Genomic DNA, 23,127 nt, shown 5'->3' on the forward strand with positions numbered 1-23,127 from the left:
ATATATATATTCATACTGAAAAAAGACTGAACACAGCACTGTAGTCAAATGCAAAACGTTTGGATGCCCCTGGTCAAATAGATCTTTTTTACAAGAAAATTAATTAACACATCTTCTACAGAGAACACACTTCCACACATTTTAATGCCCACTTTGTTTATTTGTAGAATTTAACATATTGAAAAAAGTCAAATGTGCCAAAATGGCCTGTGCCAAAACTATGGTACATTATATATTTTAAGTTCTATTTTTTTCCATATGTTAAACTCAACAAATAAATAAAAATTGGGCACTAAAAGTTGTTAAATTCTGCACTAAAAGCAAACTCTGTTTGTTCTTTGTAGAGGCCATGTTAACTTATTTTCTTTCATAAAATGAACAAAATATAATTTTACTGTTTGCAAGAGCACTAAGAGTTTGTAAAGTATATATAAACCTTATGTCTAAAGCTTAGATTGGTTATGCAGATAATAAATATGTGATATTTTTCACTGATAAATTTACACTGCCACCATCTGTCTCAGTTTGGTATGAGCTAACGTTACACTATGAGAACTAAACAAAATATAAAGATGAAAATGTTGTGGTACATTTTTTTTATCAGGGAAGAGACCTATAAAATATTTCACTAATGAGAAAATGATGTCATGCGCAGTTTAAAATGTTACAGTGTTGAGTGATTAGTGTTTAGCATTAAATGTTTTGGCTGATTTTGGCTTTTGCTCATTTTTATATTTCACATTTTTTCTTTACATCCAGCTGAGACATGAAGAACTGTTCACATTTTGCCTCTGAACCATCTTATACGGATATTTGTGAGGGATAAAGTCGAAACCTCTCTTGTGCAATTGTGGAATCACTAGACAAATCTCTTACTCATTCAAAGGTTAAAGGAAAGATAGTAAGAAACAGACCAGAATAACATTAAATGTCTGCAACATATATATTTGTAGACCACTTCCACCAAAACCTGAGCTGTGGATGCCTCATATTTTCTGTGAAAACATTCACAGATTCTAGTGCAACAAATATATTTTAGTATTTGTCTATCAGACATGTACATACAAACGTTTGAATGGAAAGTACAAATAATAAATGTAAAGACTGTTTTGTTCCAATACTGCATGTATGGACTAACTGACTGATGTACAGATAAAGAGCAGCTTTTGCTAGAAGCAGAATACAAAACCAAATTCCAGAGATTCAGATTCATGATAGCTGTGAAAAGCGCTTTAGCGCAGTATTGTGGAGGCAGCAATTACAATGCTAGAGAAAATAAAAACATTACAGTGGAAATGTACAGATGCAAATACTGTTAAACGGAATAAATACATTGTTTGCCAAAATAGTGTCTTTTTTTGTCTTAATACACCAGCAGGTGGCGCTTTGGACTTTTGAACACTGTTGATCATTGAAGCTTATCACAATTCTAAATATCAGGACTTGCTAAAACAATACACTTTCACTTCTTCGCTTTCAAAATATGTTTTCTTTCTTCTTGACTAATTTGCATCCTTTTATTAACATTTACTTCTATTTATTAAGTATAATATAAAGCATTTCCTTATCCATGCTCACCATAAGCACCCTGGCCTCCAGTGTTTAGTCTATTCTCTGACACCATCTGAATGGCCCATTTACTGAGCCAGACATGAACATGTGAAAACAACATCCCTGCTTTTCTAAAGTCATTTCATTCTGTTGTTACTTGGTTTATGGGCTTCATGCTGTGGAACGTCCTGGGACCCTGTTGGTGGAGCAGTGAGACATGACCGTTATCACCCTCAGGGAACAGGAATACCCCCATTGTTCGAATTTGAATTCCAGCCGCCAGAGGAATGTGACCCCTCAAAGATAGGGATCAACACGCCTGGGATGACTGGATAGCATGCAATAGTGGTGAAGACATTGCACCCTACCAAGATATGATGATACTGATGTTTATGAAGAGCATTGGTTCAGATCTCTTGTTCACTCTACACTGATGTAGTCCATAGACTTTGCCGCATTAATAAGGCATGGCCCCACCTTATTTTTATTTATACAGGATGTCATCAGCGGCGCTCCGTACTTTTCAAAGAAAAACAAGTATCTTCAAAATAGTTAATTCACAGGAGAGTGTAAAAATGTTTTTTTACTTTCAATGTAAGTCAATTGGAAGATATTCTAAGCAATTTTGGAGCATTTCTATTGGTCCAATCCTCATGAAATTTTCACCACACAATATAAGTACTTCTCTAAATATGGTGAGGAAGGTTTCATGAAAAAATGAAAATAACACAATGATTATTTTATTAAATTTTATTTTAAAAAAGGAAGAAAAAAAAAACATTGAGCACAACAATTCAACAGATTCGGTGTGGAAGAAATTTGTACCAATGTCTAAGAGGTCAGGGGAACAAATCAGTGCAGAAGGGAAGGCAGAGAAAACAGGGAAACTGAATGCTTGTTACAGTTGGAGTGAATGACAGAACATGAAAGTTTGAAGAACATTTGTGCAAACATCCTCTTGTCTTTAAACATTAAAGATAAGGGCAAGAATCCCACATAGACATCACACAAACTCAGGAAATGAGAGGGAATGCCAAGCACACTAACACCACAATGCCACAGAACAACACCAGTAACACCATACTTAATATAAGTATAGCATCTATTCTCACGATCTCTCTAATATCTTAATAAGGCACATGGTCAATTGATGTCAAAGCTTTGGATAGATAATATAGGTGTCTAGGCTCTCCCAATGCTCCTTGTGCATTATATAGATTAAACAGCATTTAACAATTCTTAAATACATATGGTGGTCCTATGGAGTTTTGGTATATCTGTGAGGAAATTGCTGGTTTATGGAATGTGCTCATGAGGTAACAGTCACACCACAGAAAATAAGAAAACACCAAAAAATTGTTTGGCTAGTCTCATCTACAGCTAAAAACTACAATTCATCTCTCATTTTGTCACCCTTGGGCCTAACCATTCTCCCAATGTAAAGGATGGAGTTGGTCTGGTTGTCCTTCACCAGGAAGATAAATGGATGGTCAGCATAGAAGAGCTTGGGGCTTCGGAGCTTCTCTGAACCGAAGACGCTGGTATCAAAGGGGTTACCCTCTGTGTCCCATTCCCAGGCAGATGCATGGAAGACACTGGAGAGATAGAGATCTTTCTTGCCAGAGATGTTAGACAAATCTGCCTTGGACTTGTCCACAGCCTCAGTGAGACCGAGCTCTGCAAGATGTTTCTAGGAAAAGAAAAAGAGAATGTTGTACATCGCATATAGCAATTACTTAATTAAACCACAATAAGACTAATGCAATTTTAGGTTGTATCTACCTGGAGGTCATGGCTGACTTCGATGCTGCCTTTAGGCAGAGAAATGGCCACAGCCCTCTCCTCCAGTTTGCTCAACCAGGTGTCCACCTGCTTGCGGGTCAGAAGCTTCTCCAGCCTTTCCAGAGGCTCCACATGATAGGGCATGATAAAGATTACACTGGACTTTTTGTGGGCCAGGGGCATGTCAAGCACAAAAAGCCTGTTTTCTGTGTCCTCATAGAAGCCATAGAGACCTGTGGAGATTAGTTTAGTGGAGACATAAACAAATTAGGTTGGCATTATAATGGAAAAGGGTAACAATTTGCTGTAGGGCAGTGTTTAAAAGACTACATATGCTTGTCTTGACAAATCACATAAACCTACATTAAGATTTCCAAAGGTTTATTGAAATAGTTCTTCACTAGTTCTTTATAGGTTGTTGATCTCACCTGTACGATGCATCATTGGCACTGACACAGTGTAAGAGCGGGTGACAAGGAATCCACGATCATCCACCATCTTGTGATGGAACTTCTCATGCCAGTGAGCTGTGAAAACATTTAATAAACATTTAGTAAAAGAAGTTAGAAATTGAATGGTACTGAAAACTTAATGAAATAATTACCCCTCTTAGGGGTACACTTACGTTTGAAGAACATGGCATTGATGATCATAGCACCATCCGTGTTCTCTACATCCTTTGTGACCTCTGGCAGCTTGCCATCGGTGGACTTGGCGGCCCACTCGTTGATGGACTTGATGGCGCTTCTCTTATCGCGGAAGTTGATCTTGGAATACTCACAGTTGTAGTGCTTCTTGCTGGACTTCACAAAATCATCAGCAAAGTTGACAGAGCTGGGGCCGTACAGCCTATTGTTGATCTTCCAGGTGACATTGCGGACATTTGGGTCACTGACCTCGTTCAGGAGCTCAGACAGGCCTGAGTGCAGGTGCTCGTCTTTCAGGGCGTCAGCCTTCAGGACGGTTTTGACTTGGGAGGCAGTGGAAGACTTTCCACCAAGGGCCACCAGACCCAAGGAGGAGGCCACCACTACTGGGGAAATCAGGATGTTCTCCTGGTTCTTCTCTTTGGCCAAAGTGTGATAGAGGTTGAAAGCAAGGTTGGAGCTGGTGTCTGCCAGTGATGTCGCATGGCTGCTCAGCTTCTTCGCTTCCTTCACCTCAGCACATGACGCCACAGCCAAAAGGCACAGAGCAATGAGGTTGGCCACCCACATCCTTGCTTTGTGTTTGGGCAACAATGGAAGACTGGAGGAACAGAAGGTGACAGGAAGTTTTACAACATGCCATTTATAGTAAAAGGAGAAAGAAAAACATCTAGATATCTGTGCTGAGAGTGGAGAATGTGTTTGAGTGTTGTTTGCCTTTTTTGTCTTTGATGTAATCTGTCTGCAAAAAATGAGATCTAGGCAAGTGAAGTCTTCTAAAATCTAGTCAACATTACGAAAAACATTTTAGGTTTGTAAGAGTATTATAAAAATTCATTTACCTGTTTTAAGTCATTTTAATGTTTCTCATTCTGTTAACAGAAAATCTTGCTTATTCTGCCAACAGAACTGATTTCGCTAGTAATTTTTATTTCTAAGTATCTAGAAAATAAGTTGCGTGATCTTACATCATCCTTACAGCAGGCAAATACTCAGAAATACTACATAAATTGACTAGATTTAAGATGTTCTCAGTTGCTAAGACATAATTTATCAGTGTTCCTTTTGTATTTGAATCTTGAGCAAGAGTAACTTTACAACAACACGATTATCAATGTTTTGTAAAGAAGCCTTTCTTGACTTTCTATGAAATTAGGCCATTTGTTACTAGGCCAGCTGCGTTACATGAAAAACCTCAGCAACTCCAAATAACAACGGGCTTTTGTTTGTTAACAAGTTAATTTTTCAGGCCAGGAAAGTATGTCAAATCACTGAGGCAGTCTTAAAACGTTAAAGCCCTTTAGTGGGCCTGTTCCAGGAAACAAAAGGAGCTGCCTGAGGCTACAGCTGAATCCAAGTTAGACGAGTGTGATTTTCAAAGTTTCAGCTTTTTTTCTGTATGTTGTTTTTTTTCTCCATCATCTGGAATACCTTGAAAAGTTTTCATAGTGTTGTCAACGATTGCGATTTTCATTCTGAAAGACAAGAGGTGCATTTGGGTGATCTACAGAGCAAAAACTTAAACAAGTAATTATTACCTTTTGTTCAGATGCTAAGTTGCCATTAAATCAATGACTTCCAGTTTTTACTTGCTATGCGAGTCTGATTTCTAAATAAAGATGATAGTTTCTTTTAAACTTAAACACATTAGCTCTGCATGCACACACAGGCAAGGACACGACGACTTTTCTTATTGGCTAGAGAGTCTCGGGGGAAAAACTTCTGGCCAATCAGAGATGCCATAGTGGACATAGATGAACAGTTAGAGAGGCACTGAGATTTCAATGGCAACCACTCCCTAGAAGTTCCTTTAAAAACTACTTTCGCACTTTAGTTCTGAGTTTTCAAGAACACAAATCATCTCTACAAGACTTTACCTATTTAACAGTTTTGCTGTAGCTGAATAAATCTGTGCTGTCCATTGATGTAAACATGTACCAGAAAGAAACAAACTGCTTTTTTTCTTCAATGGACTGCTATCATTGTCTAAGTTTGAGAACACTGTAGACGGCTTGTTGTTTTTCAGACTTTTCTGTCTGCAGTTAGATATCATTTTCTACCAACTATGCATGAAAAAAGAAAAAGGTTGTAGGATTTTCCTGCATGCAGAATCATGCAAAACAAAGCCAAACTAAACAAAAACAAAGCCTTTTCTGTCCTTTCTGAGCAGACTTAATGCAAAGATTCTGGTGGGTCTTACCTTGTACAGCTGCTCTTAAAGCTCTGCTCTTCTCGTCTTTGCTGCTGACCTGCTGCAGACTGGTGGATCCTGGAGGTCTATATAGTGCAGGAAAGAAAGTTCTGGAAGCTGGAAGAGGAATATTCAAATGAGGATATCTGGTTCTCCTTGGGAAGCAGGGCCAGAGCCCTCCCACTGGATCGAATGACAGTGGTTTGGAAGAGATCCTGTCTCTGCAAGGTCCTAAAGTCTATTACAATTCACAGCACATTTAACAGAGCAATAGAGTTTGATAGAACATTTAACAGAGAAAGAGAATGACTCTTTTTATTCTATCAGTAATACTATCAACAAATGTCACATGTTGTCTTTGCAAGAAAGCAGTGCTGTTTTAATGTATCATATACACTAGAAAACAAATTCCTGATAAACGGTGTCTTTTTAAAGCTTTTCTGGGGGCCGAAGTGTAAATTATTGTGCATTTTGCATCCTATAGATCATGGAGAATATGATTTTGGTAAAATGTCAAAATTCAGGATTCAGGTTTCAGACTGTCTCTTATGTAACGTTTGATGTTTCTTTTTGCATGTCCAGGCACATGAGCCCACCCGCTCACCCACCCACACTGCCACGTCTCATGGCTGATTGCAGGCTCTCACAGCTGGCGGGGGTGGGGTGCAGGAGCAATTACTATTGAAAACTGTGCAGGCACAGATTCTTTGCAGTAGTACAGTGGATAGATTTTAGTTCTCTGTATTCAAAGTACAATGAAAAGTTGTATTTATTTATTTTTTTAATAAACTTTTGCATAATTTGAATACTCCTGTTATCCTTTGTCTTGTGTTGACATTTCACGATGAATGGACCAATCAAAATAGCCCACAATTCACCGGAAAAAATATCTTTTACAAGTTATGCATGTTTCTTTTTTCTTCTCCTGTAAAGTAACCAGTTTGGATATTCTATACTGCTATCTAAAAAGTACGTAACCAGTCTGCCTTCAGATTTGAGCTAATTGAACTTATTTAACTATTTAACTTATTTAACTGAAAGTTAAAGGGACAATACTCAGTGTTTTACATTCTGTTATCTTATTATTTAAAGTTCAATACAACACACATAGAATCTAACATCAGCCTGGTTACTTTTTTTTTACTGTTCTTTTTTGTAGAGTTAGACTTCCACTGATATCTAAGAGATCAGTGTTCTTACATGGTGGTAGACAAATCAGTCTGTTCTAGGGAAGAGATCTTTGCAAGAACATTATCCAGCAACAAAACAAGCAGCGTCGTGCAGTTTATTGAGGCATGTTATGACAGTACTCGACTGCAAATACTAGAAACATGAAAGTGTTGCAGATGTTAATCTATACTGTTAAAATGTTGTTAAACATTGGTGATTAATATGAAGCTGTCAAATTTGGTCAGAAAAAGCACAAGTCTACACTGCACCAAATGGAGTGACTTTATAGCACAGTCATAAATGCCCTACAATAAGATGGGGAACTTTGCCTTCTCTTGGTTCCAGTTTCCTGAGCCCATGAGGCTTAAACAAACAGTGACCAAACGGGCTAATCACATCCCCCACATCTACATAAACAGTAGTGAATCTCACCCTCATTATAGTGTTAATTTCCAGTGGACGAGTTAAACATTGAAATTCCTCATCTACTCTACAACAGTGCCACGTGGCCTTCTAGTAAACCCCCTCAAAGCTAGAGTTCTCCTTTATGCAGATGTAGTGGACTGTGAGAGAAAACACTAGAAAAGCACATGCAGTAAGAATTTCATCAGTTAGCCACACCCACCGCTGAAGTTTTCAGAGAAACATAGCCTTGAGGAAAGAGTTCCAGAGTGAAAAATAGCTTTGTGGAATGATTCCAGAAACAATCTGACAATAAGAAGGGTTTAATAAAAAGGGTTTTATACCAACATTTTATATTTTTTCTTTTTAAATTTTTTTTCAAGCACAAATCTCACTGTTATCTCTGTCTTGTTCTATCAGCCTGACAGTCTGATCACGGTCTGTGGAGTGTTCTATTGAAACTGTGGTTCTATAGTGTTCTATTGTGTGGTATGTGCTGTATAAACCTATGGCACTGCTGTTACGACTCTAGCTTTCCAAACAACATGCGTCCTCCGGAGTCTCTCTGTGTTTCTCTTTGAGAAGCTCTCTCCATCTACCGCTGCTGAAAATCTCTGCTGCTCTGATCTTTATTGGGATTCTCTCTTGAAACTCTCATTATGATACAGTGTAGTTCTCTAAGCCAGCTGTGCCCTGCAGTAATGTTCTATTTAACACAGCCTGTATGATTCTGTAAGGTCCTTGTTCATGTACACGTATGAGCTGCTCAGGCCATAGGACAAAAACCTCTTTCAGTGAAGGGGGAGTTTCAAGACTAGAGGGGCTGTGCAGAAACATGATGTAAGACACAAGCAAAGTTACACTGATCGATGTGATGATGAAACCTTCTGCTAGATTACATCATTTTTGGAAAGATTTATAAGGTCAAACGTCTCACATGGATAGTGCCACTGAAAATGTTAAGGTTTGTGTTAATTATTGTGCATATACTGATTTATAATTGTGTATGATCATGTACGTTTCTATAAACACTGATGGGCTTAAATCTATATTTATGTAAAAGTGTTGCTACTTTTATTAAATAATAACTCAAGTAAAAGCAGAATTGTTTTTCCAAAAAAAAAGGTTGAGTAGGACAAATGTAGTGGCTTCAAATCTGACACTAGTACTAAGAAATGTGTAGAACTGCAGCCTTACAGTACATATAGCATCCATCAGCACAGGAAGCCCTGTTAACAGGAAACTTCAAAGGTCAGATGTCTGACCAAAGCTGATCCAACATGACAGAATGAATGTAAACACACAAAATAAGAGAAGTCTGGCTTCTAACTTTTGCACAGTGGAGTATTTAAATGTATTATATATTGAAAATACTCAGGAAAGCAGAAATCCTTCAAAACTGTTGTTGAGTGTATATGACAGAGTTAACATAGCTAGAGAGAATATTACCCACAATTGCTTGTAAATGCAAATAACTTTAATCTAAATAAGTCTCTTTTATTATTTTATTATTAAAATTGTTATTTGAAAATATGTGCTTGAACATTTTGGAAAAAAAAAATAAAGCACTAAATGTGGCCTATGCAAAGTTATGGCACAATTTATATATATTTATATATATATATATATATATATATATATATATATTTTTTTTTTTTTTTTTCCAATACATTAAACTCTAATATGATTGGCATTAAAATTTGCAGAAAAATATCCTATCTAATTTTATTCTCTGTAGAGGACTTGGAAAATCAAGTGTAATTTGACCAGGAGGTGTTCAAACTTTGGCATACAAACTGTATATAAACTTTCTGAGTCAAGTTCTCAACATAGGTCCTCGTATGCATGAGTTCCTTTATAGTAATTGCCAAATGAAAGTTAATGATGATGAAGAAGTTCAGGATCCCATGCTGTTAATTTAGACTTGTGCCTTTTCTAGTCCATTTCAGGTCAAATAAACGGCATATAACTGCAGACGTTTCTGATAAGTGAATGAAAGATTTGAGGACAGCTTATCATTTAGTAAGTGAAGCATAATGCCCTCCAGTGGTCTGGTGTTTCAGGCAAAATTGCTTGACTGCGATGTTCTTCTGCAGAGCACATAATACCTAAGTGAGTGGACCTGGAGTTATAAACTTGTTAATTGAGGGCAACACGTATTTATGTCTCTGGTGTCAGGCTGAAAGATCACTTTTAATTGCGAAGTAATTTATTTAGATAACCTCTGTTGCTGGGATTATCAACCCAATTCAGAATCCACCAACTTTTTTGTATCGGTCTGCCACTAGATGGCGACACTGGAACATGGTTAGCTATAACATCACTGACATCATGATTAAAATTGGAAACTAGACATAAAAAAATATTAAATGTCAGCACAAATTACCAGGAGAGGCCAGAATGGATTGAAGCTGTGCTTTACTTTTCATATTTCATCAATTTGCATCTCTAATACACAGTATGCTGGTGTCACTTGCTGTTTATGAGTAAAGCAGTGACGGACTCAGAGCAGCCTCATTTCGCATGTAAATGTCAGGCAGACATTGTTTCTGTGCACTATCCCTTGGGCTAAGTCAAGCTACACTCATAGTGCCACACTGACAGCGCTTCTGAATGTTACATAACTGTGTGGACGATTTGTCCCCGACTCCCAATCCCAAATGTTCTATCAGCCACTGTGCCACCCCTGTGGGGTCCCCCTACTGTTAATCATTACTCAGAGGGGAGGTTCAGAGTTGACAGAGCAGCTTTGTGCTGATATTAAGCCCTGACTGTGGAGGCAGGGGTCCTCTTTATCTCAACAAAAGCTGAAATGTCAGAAGATGGCTGCTGAAAGGGGGTGCAATATCCATTTATTATATGATTTCATTCAACACTAAATTAATTATCATGAACATGAATGTAGCCTGTATGGTTCACATTGCAGAATATAATTTTATTGTTTTTATTTTTTAATTGTTGCAACTTGCTTGCACACTTCTTATACATGTATAAGCATCACTGTTAAATGGATTCTGATTCTAGCTAAATTAATTTACAGTAGTGTAAGCCAAACGGTACAGTAGGTACACTGTTAGAAATAAAGGTTCCATGCAGGTACATTTTTCATTCATCAGAGTAGAAACAATGTAAATGTGCTGTCAAAGGTACACCAGTGGATTAAGGTAGGTCCAGCTATGTACTTTAAATACATTTTTCCAGGGGAAAATTACATATTTGTACCTTTTCATAACCAAATATTTTAAAACAGAACAATAAAATAAAAAGCCTGGAGATGAGACAGGGTGTGTAGGGTCAATACAACTTAGAAAATATCATTTCAATTTATTGTGATAGAGTTATGTTTCCTGACTAAAGTTACTGAGATGTATCTTTGAGGGTACCACCCCAGTGACAGGAGGGGTGCTGCCCCAGTGACAGTTTTACACCTTTATTTCTGAAAATGTAAAATAAAGGTTTAAATGTAAGAAGTCACCTGTCATACTTACAGGTACTAAAAGGGAGAACTCCACAGATTTTCACCAGGATTTCTGTGGACGTCAGTGTTATTCAAGTCATCCAGAGTGATTTGATATGAAATGTTATATTGTAGTGAATGTTACTTACTTAGATTTCTTCACAGAGGTAGTGGCAGGACCAAGGGTCATGATGTCTCCTTTGCAATGTTATAGCCATTTTATATACAATCCAAAACCACAAGTCAACCTACACTGTCTGTGTTTTTATGTGTAATGTTGATAATGGTGAAATAATGGTAAATCTGGAAAAAAAAACAGTTTTCTTTGGATACAGCTCATGTTTGTATTATAAAAAATAAGCTATAGGCCAAAACCTTATCCCAAACCATTTATAAAACAATGTCTCAGACATCAGGCAGTGTATTCATAGCCATTTGATACAACACCGTTCTGTGATATAGCTTTTAGAGGGATTAAACAACTCGTTCCCATCACTACCATTCTGAACAATTTTAAATGGATAGGTTTCTCTAAAAGTACATATTTCTCATCAAACCACTCTGAATCACTTTGTATACATAGTGAAGAATTAATTATGCATATTGCACAAAATTAGTGGAATTTCCCTTTAATCCAGGGTATATCCTGCCTTCCACCCGATGACCGCTGGGTTAGGCTCCAGCAACCCCCCCCCTGCAACCCTGAGGGAGAAGTGGCTTGGAAAAAAGAATGTTCAGATTATTTTTGCTTGGGAAGGCTAGACCTGCTCTAACCTAATTTACTCTGGTATAGTTAAAGTAGTATATCAGTAAAGTTCATAGGCTCAGAGGTGAGTCGTGGCTTGTTATGTAGCTAAGGGAGAATAGGGTTGGTTGGCACGAGTTCTGGTTCAGCAGGGGTACCTCCCACAAAAATGTAGATTAAAGACTGCCCTCTTCATCAACATTTAAAATAATATGACTTTCAACCCAAACTGTGTATGTATTATTTTTTATTTGAAAAGATTTAACTTTTAATGTTACTGATATTTTAGATGTTTGATTCACCAAGTAAAGAAAGTAAGACTTTTTTAAAAAACAAGAAGTTTTAAATTGTTGAAGTTGCACAAGCTTATTTTTTCTTATTATTGTTATCATTGTTGCTCTTATTTTTCTATAATGTAAGTCAATGATAAAATAAATAAACACATTCATGTTTGATTGGTTCATTTGTTTGTCACTGAATGTCATCCAAGTAACATTATTTCTGATATTTCCATTTGCTGCTTCATTTGTAGCCCTATAACGTTGTGCCAATTATCCCCATAATGAACGTAATCATAAATACAGTAGTTCCAGGAAGTACTTTCTAACTTTGAAGGTGTCTGTTTTCATCTGGATTCAATTTGCTTTTCGTGGGTTAATGTAATATATTGTGTTCCTGGGATATATAGCAGAGAGCATAAACTGTGCCGGCCAACGTTACTCTCTCCTACACTCTTAAAAAAGATTCAACTTTTTTTTTCAGTGAAGGGAATGGTTCTATTTAGAACCATGAGTTCTAGGTTCTGCTATGGTTGCGATGTCAAGCTTGTAACAATAGAAGGACCCATTTGGTGGTATTTAGTGCCATTTTCAAAAAGGACATATATATAGAACCATGTACAGCACATTTTCCATCAGTCTGAAGAACTGTGTCACCACACAAAGAACTACTTAATCATGAAATGGTTCTATACATAACTTGTGGTTCTAAGGACAACCATTGCCTTTATTTAAGAACCATTGAAGATCCATCTTTTTTCAGATGATCACATTTACTTAAGACCAACTTTGAAATAATACACATTTCAGAGTAGTTTCAAACAATGTTTTCCTTAATTTAATTTCTTTCAAATGATTGAATCCAGGGGTTCCAATCACTTCCATGGCCATAGGTGTATAAAACCAAGCACACAGGCATGCAGACTGCATTTACAAACATTTATGAAAGAATGAGTCGCTCTCAGGAGCTCAGTGAATTCCAAAGTGGTACCGTGATAGGATGCCACCTGTGCAATCTCTACAGACCTCCAAACTTCATGTGGTATTCACATTAGCTCAAGAACAGTGTAGAGAGCTTCATGGAATGAGTTTTTCCATGGCAGAGCAGCTGCATCCAAGCCTTACATCACCAAGCGCAATGCAAAGTGTTGAACGCAGTCCACCACCACTGGATGTGTTAGAGCAGTGGAGACGTGTTCTCTGGAGTGACCAATCACGCTTCACCATCTGGCAATCTGATGGATGACTCTGGGAAAGTACTTGTCTGACTGCATTGTGGAAGTACTTGACTGGCCTGCACAGAGTCCTGACCTCAAGAGCAGAACACCTTTGGGATGAATTAGAGCGGAGACTGTGAGCCAGGCAAAAACCAAATGCATTTTCCGTATATCTGCTTATTCAACTTACAGCAGTTTAACTCTGCACATTCATGTTGCTGTTACAAGGAATGTTTCAGCCCTGACTCCTTTCTGAATGAGGCAAAGTACAGGGCAGCCAATCAGAACAGAGCTTATTTACATAGATTTTTGTCTTAATGGCGCAGTAGCAAAAAAAAGCCTGCTTAATTCTAATGGACACAAAGTGGATGGAAAATGATCATGAAAAAGTTTAATTACTTTCATACATTCATGTTGCTGCTATAAGGAATGTTTCAAACCAGACTCCTTTCTGAATGAGGCACAGTACAGTGCAGCCAATTAGAGTAGAGCTCATTTACATAAATCAGTCTTAATGGCACAGTAATAGAAAAGGCCTGTTTAATTCTAATGGACACAGCGCGGATGAAAAAAATGGTAATGAAAAATTGAATTACTTCATTCTATGTACGGAAACAAATGTTGTTAGTAGAGATCTCGGGAAAAAATCAAAGCAAAATGTAGGATATGGGCCCTTTAGGTCGTTATTTGATTAAAGCAGCAATGCTTTTAGTTTAGCATGATTCCCCATTACTCCACTCATCCTCATTACAGTAATGTATGTGGGCCTACAGCTTTTGCTGATGCTCCATGTAAATGAACGGCAGAGAGCACCATTGGACAGCACAGTGCTCGGCTCCGCCCACTCATCTCTGCTCTACTATCACAGGTTACTCCACGGAGCCGCTCCGGGCTGTGGTGCCTTTACTAGCACAGCATTACTGACAGCACAAAAGCAAGGCAAGCGAGGTGAAAGCGGGACGCAGGAGAAACAAAACAGCGTAGTTTAAGATTAAACCCGAGAGAGTTCACACACGAAACACCCTCACGAACAAAAGACTAGGTCTAACTCCAGCTTTCCTGAGCGTGTGTGGAGCGTTTGGGGAGGTTTTGTTTGGCAGAGCAGCGGTGTCTCCCTTCAGGCGTGTGAAGAGTTTATTGAAGAAACAAGGCGGGTCACCTGGTTTAGGAGCGGAAAGCAACCGAGTCTGGAAAAGGTAAGACATTTTCAGAAAGCTCTCAACTTTTCACCGAATTTTAAATGTTAGTAAACAGTCCAGTTTGGTGTTTAATTGGTGAGGCTCTCTCAGGCAGGCTAAGGCTAAACCAAGCCAGTTTCTGCTTGAATCACTTGACAGGCTACCAGTTTTTAGCGTTGTAAGCTAGACTGTCAATACATATGGCTTTAATTCTGTGTTTGACGAACCTCTGAGTTGGGATGCTTCATTAATCAGTTTGTTCTGCTTCTTTTGACTGAGAGTATGTCATAAATTCCGATCGCTTTATCACTATTTGGGCTGTTCTAGTGGTGAGAGTCTATAAGGTTGGGAATGGGAAGGCTGCTGGTGTTGGACGAAAAGGATCATATTTAGTATCGCGATATTCCCTCAGGTTATCACGGTATTTAAGTTAGCACTGATAAAATTTTAATGAAGCCACGCCTCCTTATCAGCCTACCGTCAGTCTGTGCTTAAACAATGTCTCACAAACCTGACAAAGCTTGTTTTGGTCTTTACCCTTAAAATTAAACCCAGAAGGGAGCTTTATACAGTATTATGAACCTTAGAAAGGAAATGATACGTGGTATTCAAAAGATATTTTGATTGTATTTTATGCTGTTCTTTCAAAACACACTGAGGCACTCAGACAGCTCCAGGCAGTTTCGTCCTGGATACCATGGAAATATCAGGGAAATAGAATAAGAATAAAATAAACTGCTTGGAAACAGAAACTCTGCTATTTTATGGTTGTTATGTCCTTAATGAAATGCTCTTTATCTGTCATATTGCTAAAACTATCGCTAAAACTAAAAAGCCTTGTCATGGTAGGGGTGGGCGATATGCCATAACTGTCACATCGCAATAAATAAAGACTTTTTAATATGTGATATATGATATACATTGCAATGTTTTGACACACAGACACATATAATAGTGTTTATTCAACTTGTCACATCCTGTTTTGCACTAAATACTTAATACTTAAAAAAGCTTATACTCTCCTGTGAATAATAATAATAATAATAATAATAATAATAATAATAATAATGAATAATACAGTTGGTCAGTGGTCTTTATATATAGACAATGCTCATAAAAGCATTACAGTAACCATAAAATATCATATTAACCACCTCTATATTACTGTATACCAGTATAGATGATATTTCTAACAGTACTAGCTGATGCTGACGTAAGCCTATCCCCCCAGCCCCCCACCCAAGATTTATTCTCTGAAGTACTAGATAAGATAACTAAGTGATACTAAAATACACCTTTGTTCCAGCTATATGTGTTCTTTCAACCTGTATGTCTACACAGTGTAACACATAATGGCACACTGTAGCAGACTCCTCACCTTGTCTCGATGGCTCTGGAGTCCCAATGCTCGATTACAGATCACAGATTAAATGGCACAACTTACAGCAGCCATAAACTGGCATTCTGATTACACGTGTCACTCAAGGACCGACTCCGCACAGCCAGGGTTACGGGTGCTTATTCACCCTGTTCCTTCTCGTCTTACATGGGTTAATCAGCCTTGGAGTGTCTCGTTTTGCAAGGCACAAATACACTTTGACCTGATAGATTTCCATATGATTAATCTAAAGATCAAACCCACTGCTTATCATTCTTTTCAAATAACTCTGTCATTATTCATTGACATTTACCGATAAGGAGGAACAACATTGCTAAATCAGTTTTTCTCTGTTGATAACAATGGAAAGCTCTCAGCTGTTAGCAACTCAAACCCACGTTCCCTCCACACTTTATTAGAAATACCCTCCTACTGTGTACTTTCACCCAATGGCCACTTTATGAAGTCCATTGCATGGGTGTACTATTACAGACTGAAGCCCTTCTGTTGTAATGCACAATTTATCAGCAAACCTCATTTACCACTGGTCACTTTCTGACCAGATTTTATTTGTGTATTGACATGTTGGGTGCACGGTAGTGTGTTTGGTGATAGTATGATTATCAGGCACAGCAGCATTGTTGGGGGTTTTTCACATCTAAAGAAATCGGCTAGGCCGAGAAAGATTACCACCCAAAAATATCCAGCCAAGAGCAGCTCTGTGGTCAGAAAGTGGCCACTGGTGAAGAGCTAAAGGTTGACTAACACAAACTGTGTGTAACAAACAGCTAGGCTGAGAGTGGATCACTACCTAAAAATATGCAGCCAAGAGCAGCTCTGTGGTCAGAAATTGACCACTGATGAGAAGCTGCAGGTTGACTAACACAAATTGTGCATTGAAAAAGACAAGCAATAGAGTTGCCAGTGGTGCCTTGGGGGTGCTGTGCTGGTGACACTGTGCTGCTTTCAGGCATAATTAGGCAGCAAAATGACACATTTCACTTGTGGTTTCAATAAAGTATAGCATTTACAAAGTAGGGGTTTGTAATAAAGTTACCACTGAGTGTATATAAGTCTAAATTGCTCTGCCCATTTTAAATGTGACACATTTGTCATTGTCTGTTTAGGTTTAACAAAACCTTTTTATTATTATTACCTTATTATTATTATTATTATTATTATTATTGCTAGTGCTTTTTATCAACATTGTTGCTGCTTCTAGTGATGATCTCTGAGAAAAAGGCATACTCCCATTTTTAGTGCCTGTAAAAATAATCACTGTCGATCACTAAGGAAACTGAGTGTTCATTTATCTGGCATGGACAACACAGCATGGTATTGTCTCTGTTAGCATATGTGTGATGGGTGGTACTGAAAAATTGCCTGCTATTACTGTCAGTCCTAGAGGGAGTCTTGATTTGCTCTGTCTTTGATTAGGCAGTACCCCTCACGCAAATGTCTAGTAATTACGTGCTGTGCGTTTTGTCACAAAGCCCACTCCCTCCCTGCCAATATACCGAAATAAAAAAAGACATCGACAGGGAGCTTCACCTACATCCAGTTACATATTTAAAATGTGGGATTGAGTTATAATGAAACTGGAGGACTCTGTCTACCATTCCTAGAGGAAGTCTATTTTCAGCTGCTGAGTTTGTAAGAGAGACCGTCTCAGATGATTAGATCAGTAAGAATTTTCTTCAGTAATTGGCCGAAATTAAAGCAATTATGATCCCCCACCAGCGTCGGCATCTTATCTGTTTTGTCTTAAGTTTGATGAGATTGAAGTGATGAAAACACAGGCTTATTGTTGTCTTTCTACACATCGAAATGCTTAGTGCTTTAGACCAATTACACTCAATAAAAAGAAAGATTGTGCTATAGTAACTGCAGTGGTCAAACCCAACCGAGCTGTCTAAACAAACTCCCATGTTCTGCTGTGCAAATTTACAGCATTTCTGAGTTTTTCCCTCATAAATCAACAGCTCAGTGGCCCTTCTCTTTTTGTGGTGTCATGTTTTCTCGATCACTGAAATGGAAGGTTTAACCAGAGAGTGAAGACAAAGTACAATGTGGTATAGTGTTCACTAAGAATGCTAAGGACACTGTCTAGCATCAGTGTCTGGTCTTTCAGACAAAGAGGAAAAGTACAATTTAAAACTGGTATATTGCCTTTTTTCCATGACTGAATTAAATGATCATGATAAACTTGTATGATAGGGGTGTTTCGGGGGGATTTGACTAATGTATCTTATTTTGGTTCAGCAGCCAGGTTGCAGTGCTTTTGAGAATGCTTTTTCTGCGTGCTAGAGATGACAGCACAGTGAAAGTAAGAACTGGAATTTTGGAGCTATAACAAAATGGGTTATTATAGATATTTGGCACATTTTAATATTGTGACAGCTTGTGCCAAGGCAAATAAAAGGCCCAGGCATGTGATATTTTCATGGGGTCACAAAATTGTTAGTACTGTTTTTTTATACAGTTGTGGTCATCTCCTTTCCTGTCCATTTTGAATGTAATGTGTATATATAAAGTATAGAATTTAACAGTATAAATCCTTTTATTTGTACCTTTTTGTAGTGTATCCCAGGGTGAACACATGTACATTACTTATACAGAGCTAAATGATGTATAAGCCTAAAATTATATAAACATCAGATGTACAGGTATACAAAAGATTTGTAATATCAAGAGTGATTCTAAAATTGTAGCTGAGAAACACTGAGATGTTTGGATGAAGCTGCATTTCATGTACAAGATTTCCTATTAACTCAAACTTAATTATGTTGAGTAGTGGGGTTGATAAAAGTGATGTAAGAAACTAGTAGGTTCATGCATTATGCACTCTTGCAACCTTGATTAGAGTTGAATTTAGGGCAGCTTGTTCTGCATAGCGTGTTGGGCAGAACCCTACTGAGTAGCAGCCATTACAGATGGCTACCTGATATCTTGCTCCTTCTGACAGATGGCACTGATGTGCTGTTTGCTCTGGGGTAATTAGAAGCGTAGATAGAGTTATAGGGAAATCACAATTTTGATATAGTTCATAAACATTAATATTCCAAACCTACCATTAATTTCCCAGTCCTTATATGGAAATTAAGGTGTAAAACATTAGCCTGTTTAAAATGTATTATTCACGACACAAAGGTATATAAAGTGTTTTGCCTCAAATTGGTTTTGGAATGAGGTACAATACAGGGGGCCAATCAGAACAGAGCTTGTTTACATATCAGTCTTAAAAACACAGCATGTTTAATCCTAAAGGATAAAGATAGGTTAGAAAATGAATGACTGATTGTTTTAGGTACAAAAAACCCACATAAATGTGGCCCCTTTAAAAAGTTTGATGTCCTCCTTTTTCACTAGAACAACGTTACCCCTGTGACTGCATGCCTTGCATGCCTTTGTCATCTGCAGGCTTTCCAGGCAACCATATCAGCACCTACTGTATGATTAAGGGCTGAGCCAGAATTACCTTCTCCTCCACAGCAGGCCAGGCACGCTAACTGTGAGAACCAGACTTCTCTCCCCGGCCATTGTTCTAATGCACTTTCGCATCAGGACCCAGACAGGGCATCGGGTTCAGTTTGGGTTCAGGTAGTGTGCTGGCCGCAGATGTCTGCTCTCAGAGTGAGGAGAGGTGGCTGAATAGCTTTGGACATATTCGTGCATGGGTGACAAAGCAAGGTTTCCATTTGTCTCAATTTTCTGAGAATGAGTGGCCTATTTCCACAGGAAGCACTTGTGTGAAACAGAAAAGTCTGTCTTAAAGAAGATTTTAATTTCCAGAACCATTAATTGGTGCTGCTGCAATTAATTGATGTACAGTAAGAAACATCCAAATGGAGATACTTCTTTAACCTCTTGTGCTCCTTGAGACCATCGGTGGCTCCAAAACTTTCATATTTCATAAGCTACATTCAAAAAGTGGGTGTCATATGAGGCTGTAACTGTCTTCTTTGCAGTCAAATAGATGGGTAATGTAATTATAATCCCTTATAATAGAAGAAGCTGAAAGTTGACCCATTTTTCCACAAATCTGGGCTATAAACTGTAAACAGATGGTGTCTCTTGAGTGATATATGCTGTACAAATTATTCTTATAAAATAATACAAAAACCACCAAAGATTTTTGGTTTTCAGCAGTATTTTGTAAACATATAGAAAATATGTGTATGATCATAAAACACATTTTCTGTTCAAGGAGAGCTTTTCCCAAAAAAAAAAAATCATTGAAAGGCCACGCGTGGTTTGTTGTCCAGTGAAGTGCATTTTTTTTTAAAGAAAAAATATATAATAAATATAAATAAATATGCCTTACAGCAATTTAGCCCTACCCATTCACAGTGAAGTTAGATGGACTCTTTCAGCCTGGACTGCTCTGGGAATGAAGCACAATACAGGTCAGCAAATCAGAAAAGAGCTTTACATGTCAATCTTAAAGGTACAGTAACATAAACAACCCAAGGGATAAAGAGAGGCTGGAAAATAGTTATATTAATTTAATCACTGAGTATACATAACCATAAATGAACAAAATACCCTTTTACTGGGCCGTTTCCTGGGCTGTTTCCTTGGCCATTGACTGCTCATTCTCAGTTCACAGTCAAATTCAAACTTTCCATTGTCACCCATGCAGAAAGTCGTTCGAACGGCTATCCTTCTCACCTGAGAGCAGACCTCTGCGTCTAGTGCACTGAACCGTATCTTAACCCTAAGTATATGTGAATCGTAAAGGGCCCATATTCTCTATATTTCTTGTTGCTGTTTTTCCTGAAAACATGTTTGTGTGATTTTTTTTTTTTTTTTTTTTTCTCCTTCTATATATGTATAATGACCTTTTATCTCTATTCTATTCTATCTCTACTTTTATTGTATTGTGCTAAAAAGCAGTGCAGGCTGAAACACTCCCTGTCACTTCAGCATGAGTGGGAGGGGCTAAACTGTTGGAGGCAGAATATGTGGATGTATGTGTCACTTTTTGTGACCTCACAAAACCAAAGAATTTAAAATAGGCTGATCTGCTGCTTAGTTTCTGTGTATGGACTAGTACTGTGATGTGATACATTTATTGCCACACTGTTCTACCTAATGTCCAGCGTCTACATGAGCATTTATATTATACTGGACTTTTCTTACGATGCTGCATTGTGTGGGAGGCACATTGAGCAAGCTTTAGTCTCTGGAGTTCTTACTGTCTCTCGCTTTTTCTTCTGTCACTCCCTGCTGCTTTTAATTAGCACCAGAGAACAGTTAAACTTTCCACCCAGTGCTCCCACACCACCCTACTCGTCTCGGCTGCGTGTCTGTGGCATCTTAAATCACACACTACTGTCACAGCTCCACAGAAGGAGGAGGTGTCTCTAACAGTACATCAGCCCCTTACAATTACAGTGAGGACTGTTCAGGACTGTTACGCACAGTTTATAAGTAGTGTGTCCTTAGAGGAGGTAACCTCTTGTCTCAAGGCTGTTAATTTACAGCTTTTTTTTTTTTTTAACTGGTTCTTGTTTAGAGAGATAAAGCCGAATATCTGCCTGCTTCAGTTAACTGGAGGTACACAACTCAGTATATATCTACATATTAAGGAGATAAATTTTGTAAATTTAATGAACACACAGCTGGTGTACTAGCAGGTATGGATGCACCATTGGTGTGGGCAGATAATTGCTTGAGAAATATTGGCATTGTACAGATATTTAGATTTTATTGTTATTTCAAATGTTTTATGATGTATTTATTGTGTTCCAGAAGAGGAGAATGTTAAGGTGGGCTACTTTGCTAAAGTACATTTGTAAACAGTGTTGGCTTAATAACATGGTATGAAGTAACATAGTAAGTAAAGTAAGCATAAACTCCATAACTAACTATCTGTGTGTGTGTGTGTGTGTGTGTGTGTGTGTGTGTGTGTGTGTATAATTTTCATTCTCTGGGCCTGTCCTTGTAGGTAATTTGTGTGCTACCTGCAACAGCTGACTGTGTGACTCTGACTGTGAATATGAGCAGTGTGAGCACTGAAGCACTGCAGTCCCCAGCAAACAATCTGTCAAAGCATCTAATCATGCTAGTATGAAACCATCCGATAAAAATCACTGTGCTGAAGAACAGAGATGCCCAAATGCACCGAAACAGGTGCATTTTCTTGTCATTTAGGAACAGCTCTATAAGCTTTACGTTTTTAAAACTGTTACTACTGGCTAGTCTCTAGGTTTTCAAACCTAAGCAGATGTTCATGATTTGAATCAGCATTACTGGCTTTGTCTTGGTAAAAGGCTGAGATATTGACTATTCAAATCAGCTATATTTTTATGAATAAATTAATGAAATGAACTATTGAGGTTTCCATTGTATAAATGGTAGTCAGATTTACAAAATAATATTAAGATAATGACTAATGAGTACTTTTCCCAAGAGGTAATAAGTAATAAATAATTCCATTACATTTTGACAGAAGTAAGTAGTAATTTTTTTTTTTTTGGAGTAAATACCCCAACACTGTAACAATACAGGAATCAGTGTTGTATTTCTTGTGGTAATCTATGCAATAGTAGTCCCAGTTTCTACATTTTATAAACGTTTATGCATCTGCATTGATTCATAATATACATGAAAAATATTGGATATTTGCATGGCCACTGATACTGGATATCTGCATGGACCCACAATTCCAATATTTTTCATGTATACAATGAGTTGATGCTGATACATAAACGTAAAATGTAGAAACTGGGTCTAATACTATGTGGATTAGCATTTAGCATTAGAAATACAACACTGACTTCTATATGCTTACAAACAGTGTTTGTAAATATATAAATATGAGCTAAATGGACTTCAGCTTCATGCAGTAGCAGATGATACCTCCATATCTCTAAAGGAAAGCCTATATTTAGCTAAAATCTATTACACCAGCTGAGAGTCATCAGTCAGTCCAAGGTCTGCCTCCAGATGCTCGCGACTCAGCCCTCTCGGACGTTCTGCTGACTCTTCCACTTTTTGCCCCTCTCGATGTCCTCTTCTTGGCCTTTTCTTTGGTGCTGTAGAGACAACCAAACCCTCAGTGGATGGAAAAATTAACCAAGTGGTTCTCCAGGCATCACATTTACTGTGAGCAGTGGTCTCTTGGTT

The 23,127-nt window shown here is 37.9% G+C and overlaps 2 protein-coding genes across 6 annotated transcripts in view; one reads left to right on the plus strand and one right to left on the minus strand.

Annotated features, from left to right (window-relative positions):
* Positions 1 to 2,285: 2,285 nt before the first annotated feature.
* serpinh1b (serpin peptidase inhibitor, clade H (heat shock protein 47), member 1b) lies at positions 2,286 to 6,292 on the minus strand. 2 transcript variants are annotated; one of them, XM_017707210.1, is made up of 6 exons: positions 6,181 to 6,268; positions 5,412 to 5,455; positions 3,959 to 4,581; positions 3,762 to 3,860; positions 3,334 to 3,566; positions 2,286 to 3,241 (listed from the first exon to the last, which is right to left on the minus strand). In XM_017707210.1, the coding sequence occupies exons 3-6, from the start codon at positions 4,548 to 4,550 to the stop codon at positions 2,939 to 2,941; spliced, it is 1,227 nt and encodes a 408-aa protein (XP_017562699.1). In that variant the 5' UTR covers positions 4,551 to 4,581; positions 5,412 to 5,455; positions 6,181 to 6,268; the 3' UTR covers positions 2,286 to 2,938. The 2 variants fall into 2 exon arrangements, with proteins under 2 accessions (XP_017562699.1, XP_017562698.1); XM_017707209.2 differs by lacking the exon at positions 5,412 to 5,455 and having other exon boundaries at positions 6,181 to 6,292.
* An 8,021-nt stretch (positions 6,293 to 14,313) lies between these two features.
* Positions 14,314 to 23,127, plus strand: part of gdpd5b (glycerophosphodiester phosphodiesterase domain containing 5b) — a 65,297-nt gene continuing 56,483 nt past the window's right edge. For 2 of the 4 annotated variants that reach the window (XR_001858264.2, XM_017707212.2), the window contains exon 1: positions 14,315 to 14,636. The gene's annotated coding sequence lies outside the window, so the exon portion shown is untranslated. Of the gene's footprint in view, positions 14,637 to 23,127 lie in introns of all 4 variants that reach the window. The other 2 variants (XR_005131712.1, XM_017707211.2) reach the window with 2 other exon arrangements.

This window comes from Pygocentrus nattereri, chromosome 17 (assembly GCF_015220715.1).
Source record: "Pygocentrus nattereri isolate fPygNat1 chromosome 17, fPygNat1.pri, whole genome shotgun sequence".
Classification (NCBI taxonomy): domain Eukaryota; kingdom Metazoa; phylum Chordata; class Actinopteri; order Characiformes; family Serrasalmidae; genus Pygocentrus; species Pygocentrus nattereri.

Bases quoted from the DNA above. Each gene is read 5' to 3' on its own strand.
- serpinh1b (XM_017707209.2), bottom strand. From the start codon at position 4,550: ATGTGGGTGGCCAACCTCATTGCTCTGTGCCTTTTGGCTGTGGCGTCA. The intron at 3,861-3,958 runs GTAAGTGTACCC...ATGTTTTCACAG, and splicing joins CAATGCCATGTTCTTCAAAC to CTCACTGGCATGAGAAGTTC. The intron at 3,242-3,333 runs GTAGATACAACC...TTCTTTTCCTAG, and splicing joins AAGTCAGCCATGACCTCCAG to AAACATCTTGCAGAGCTCGG.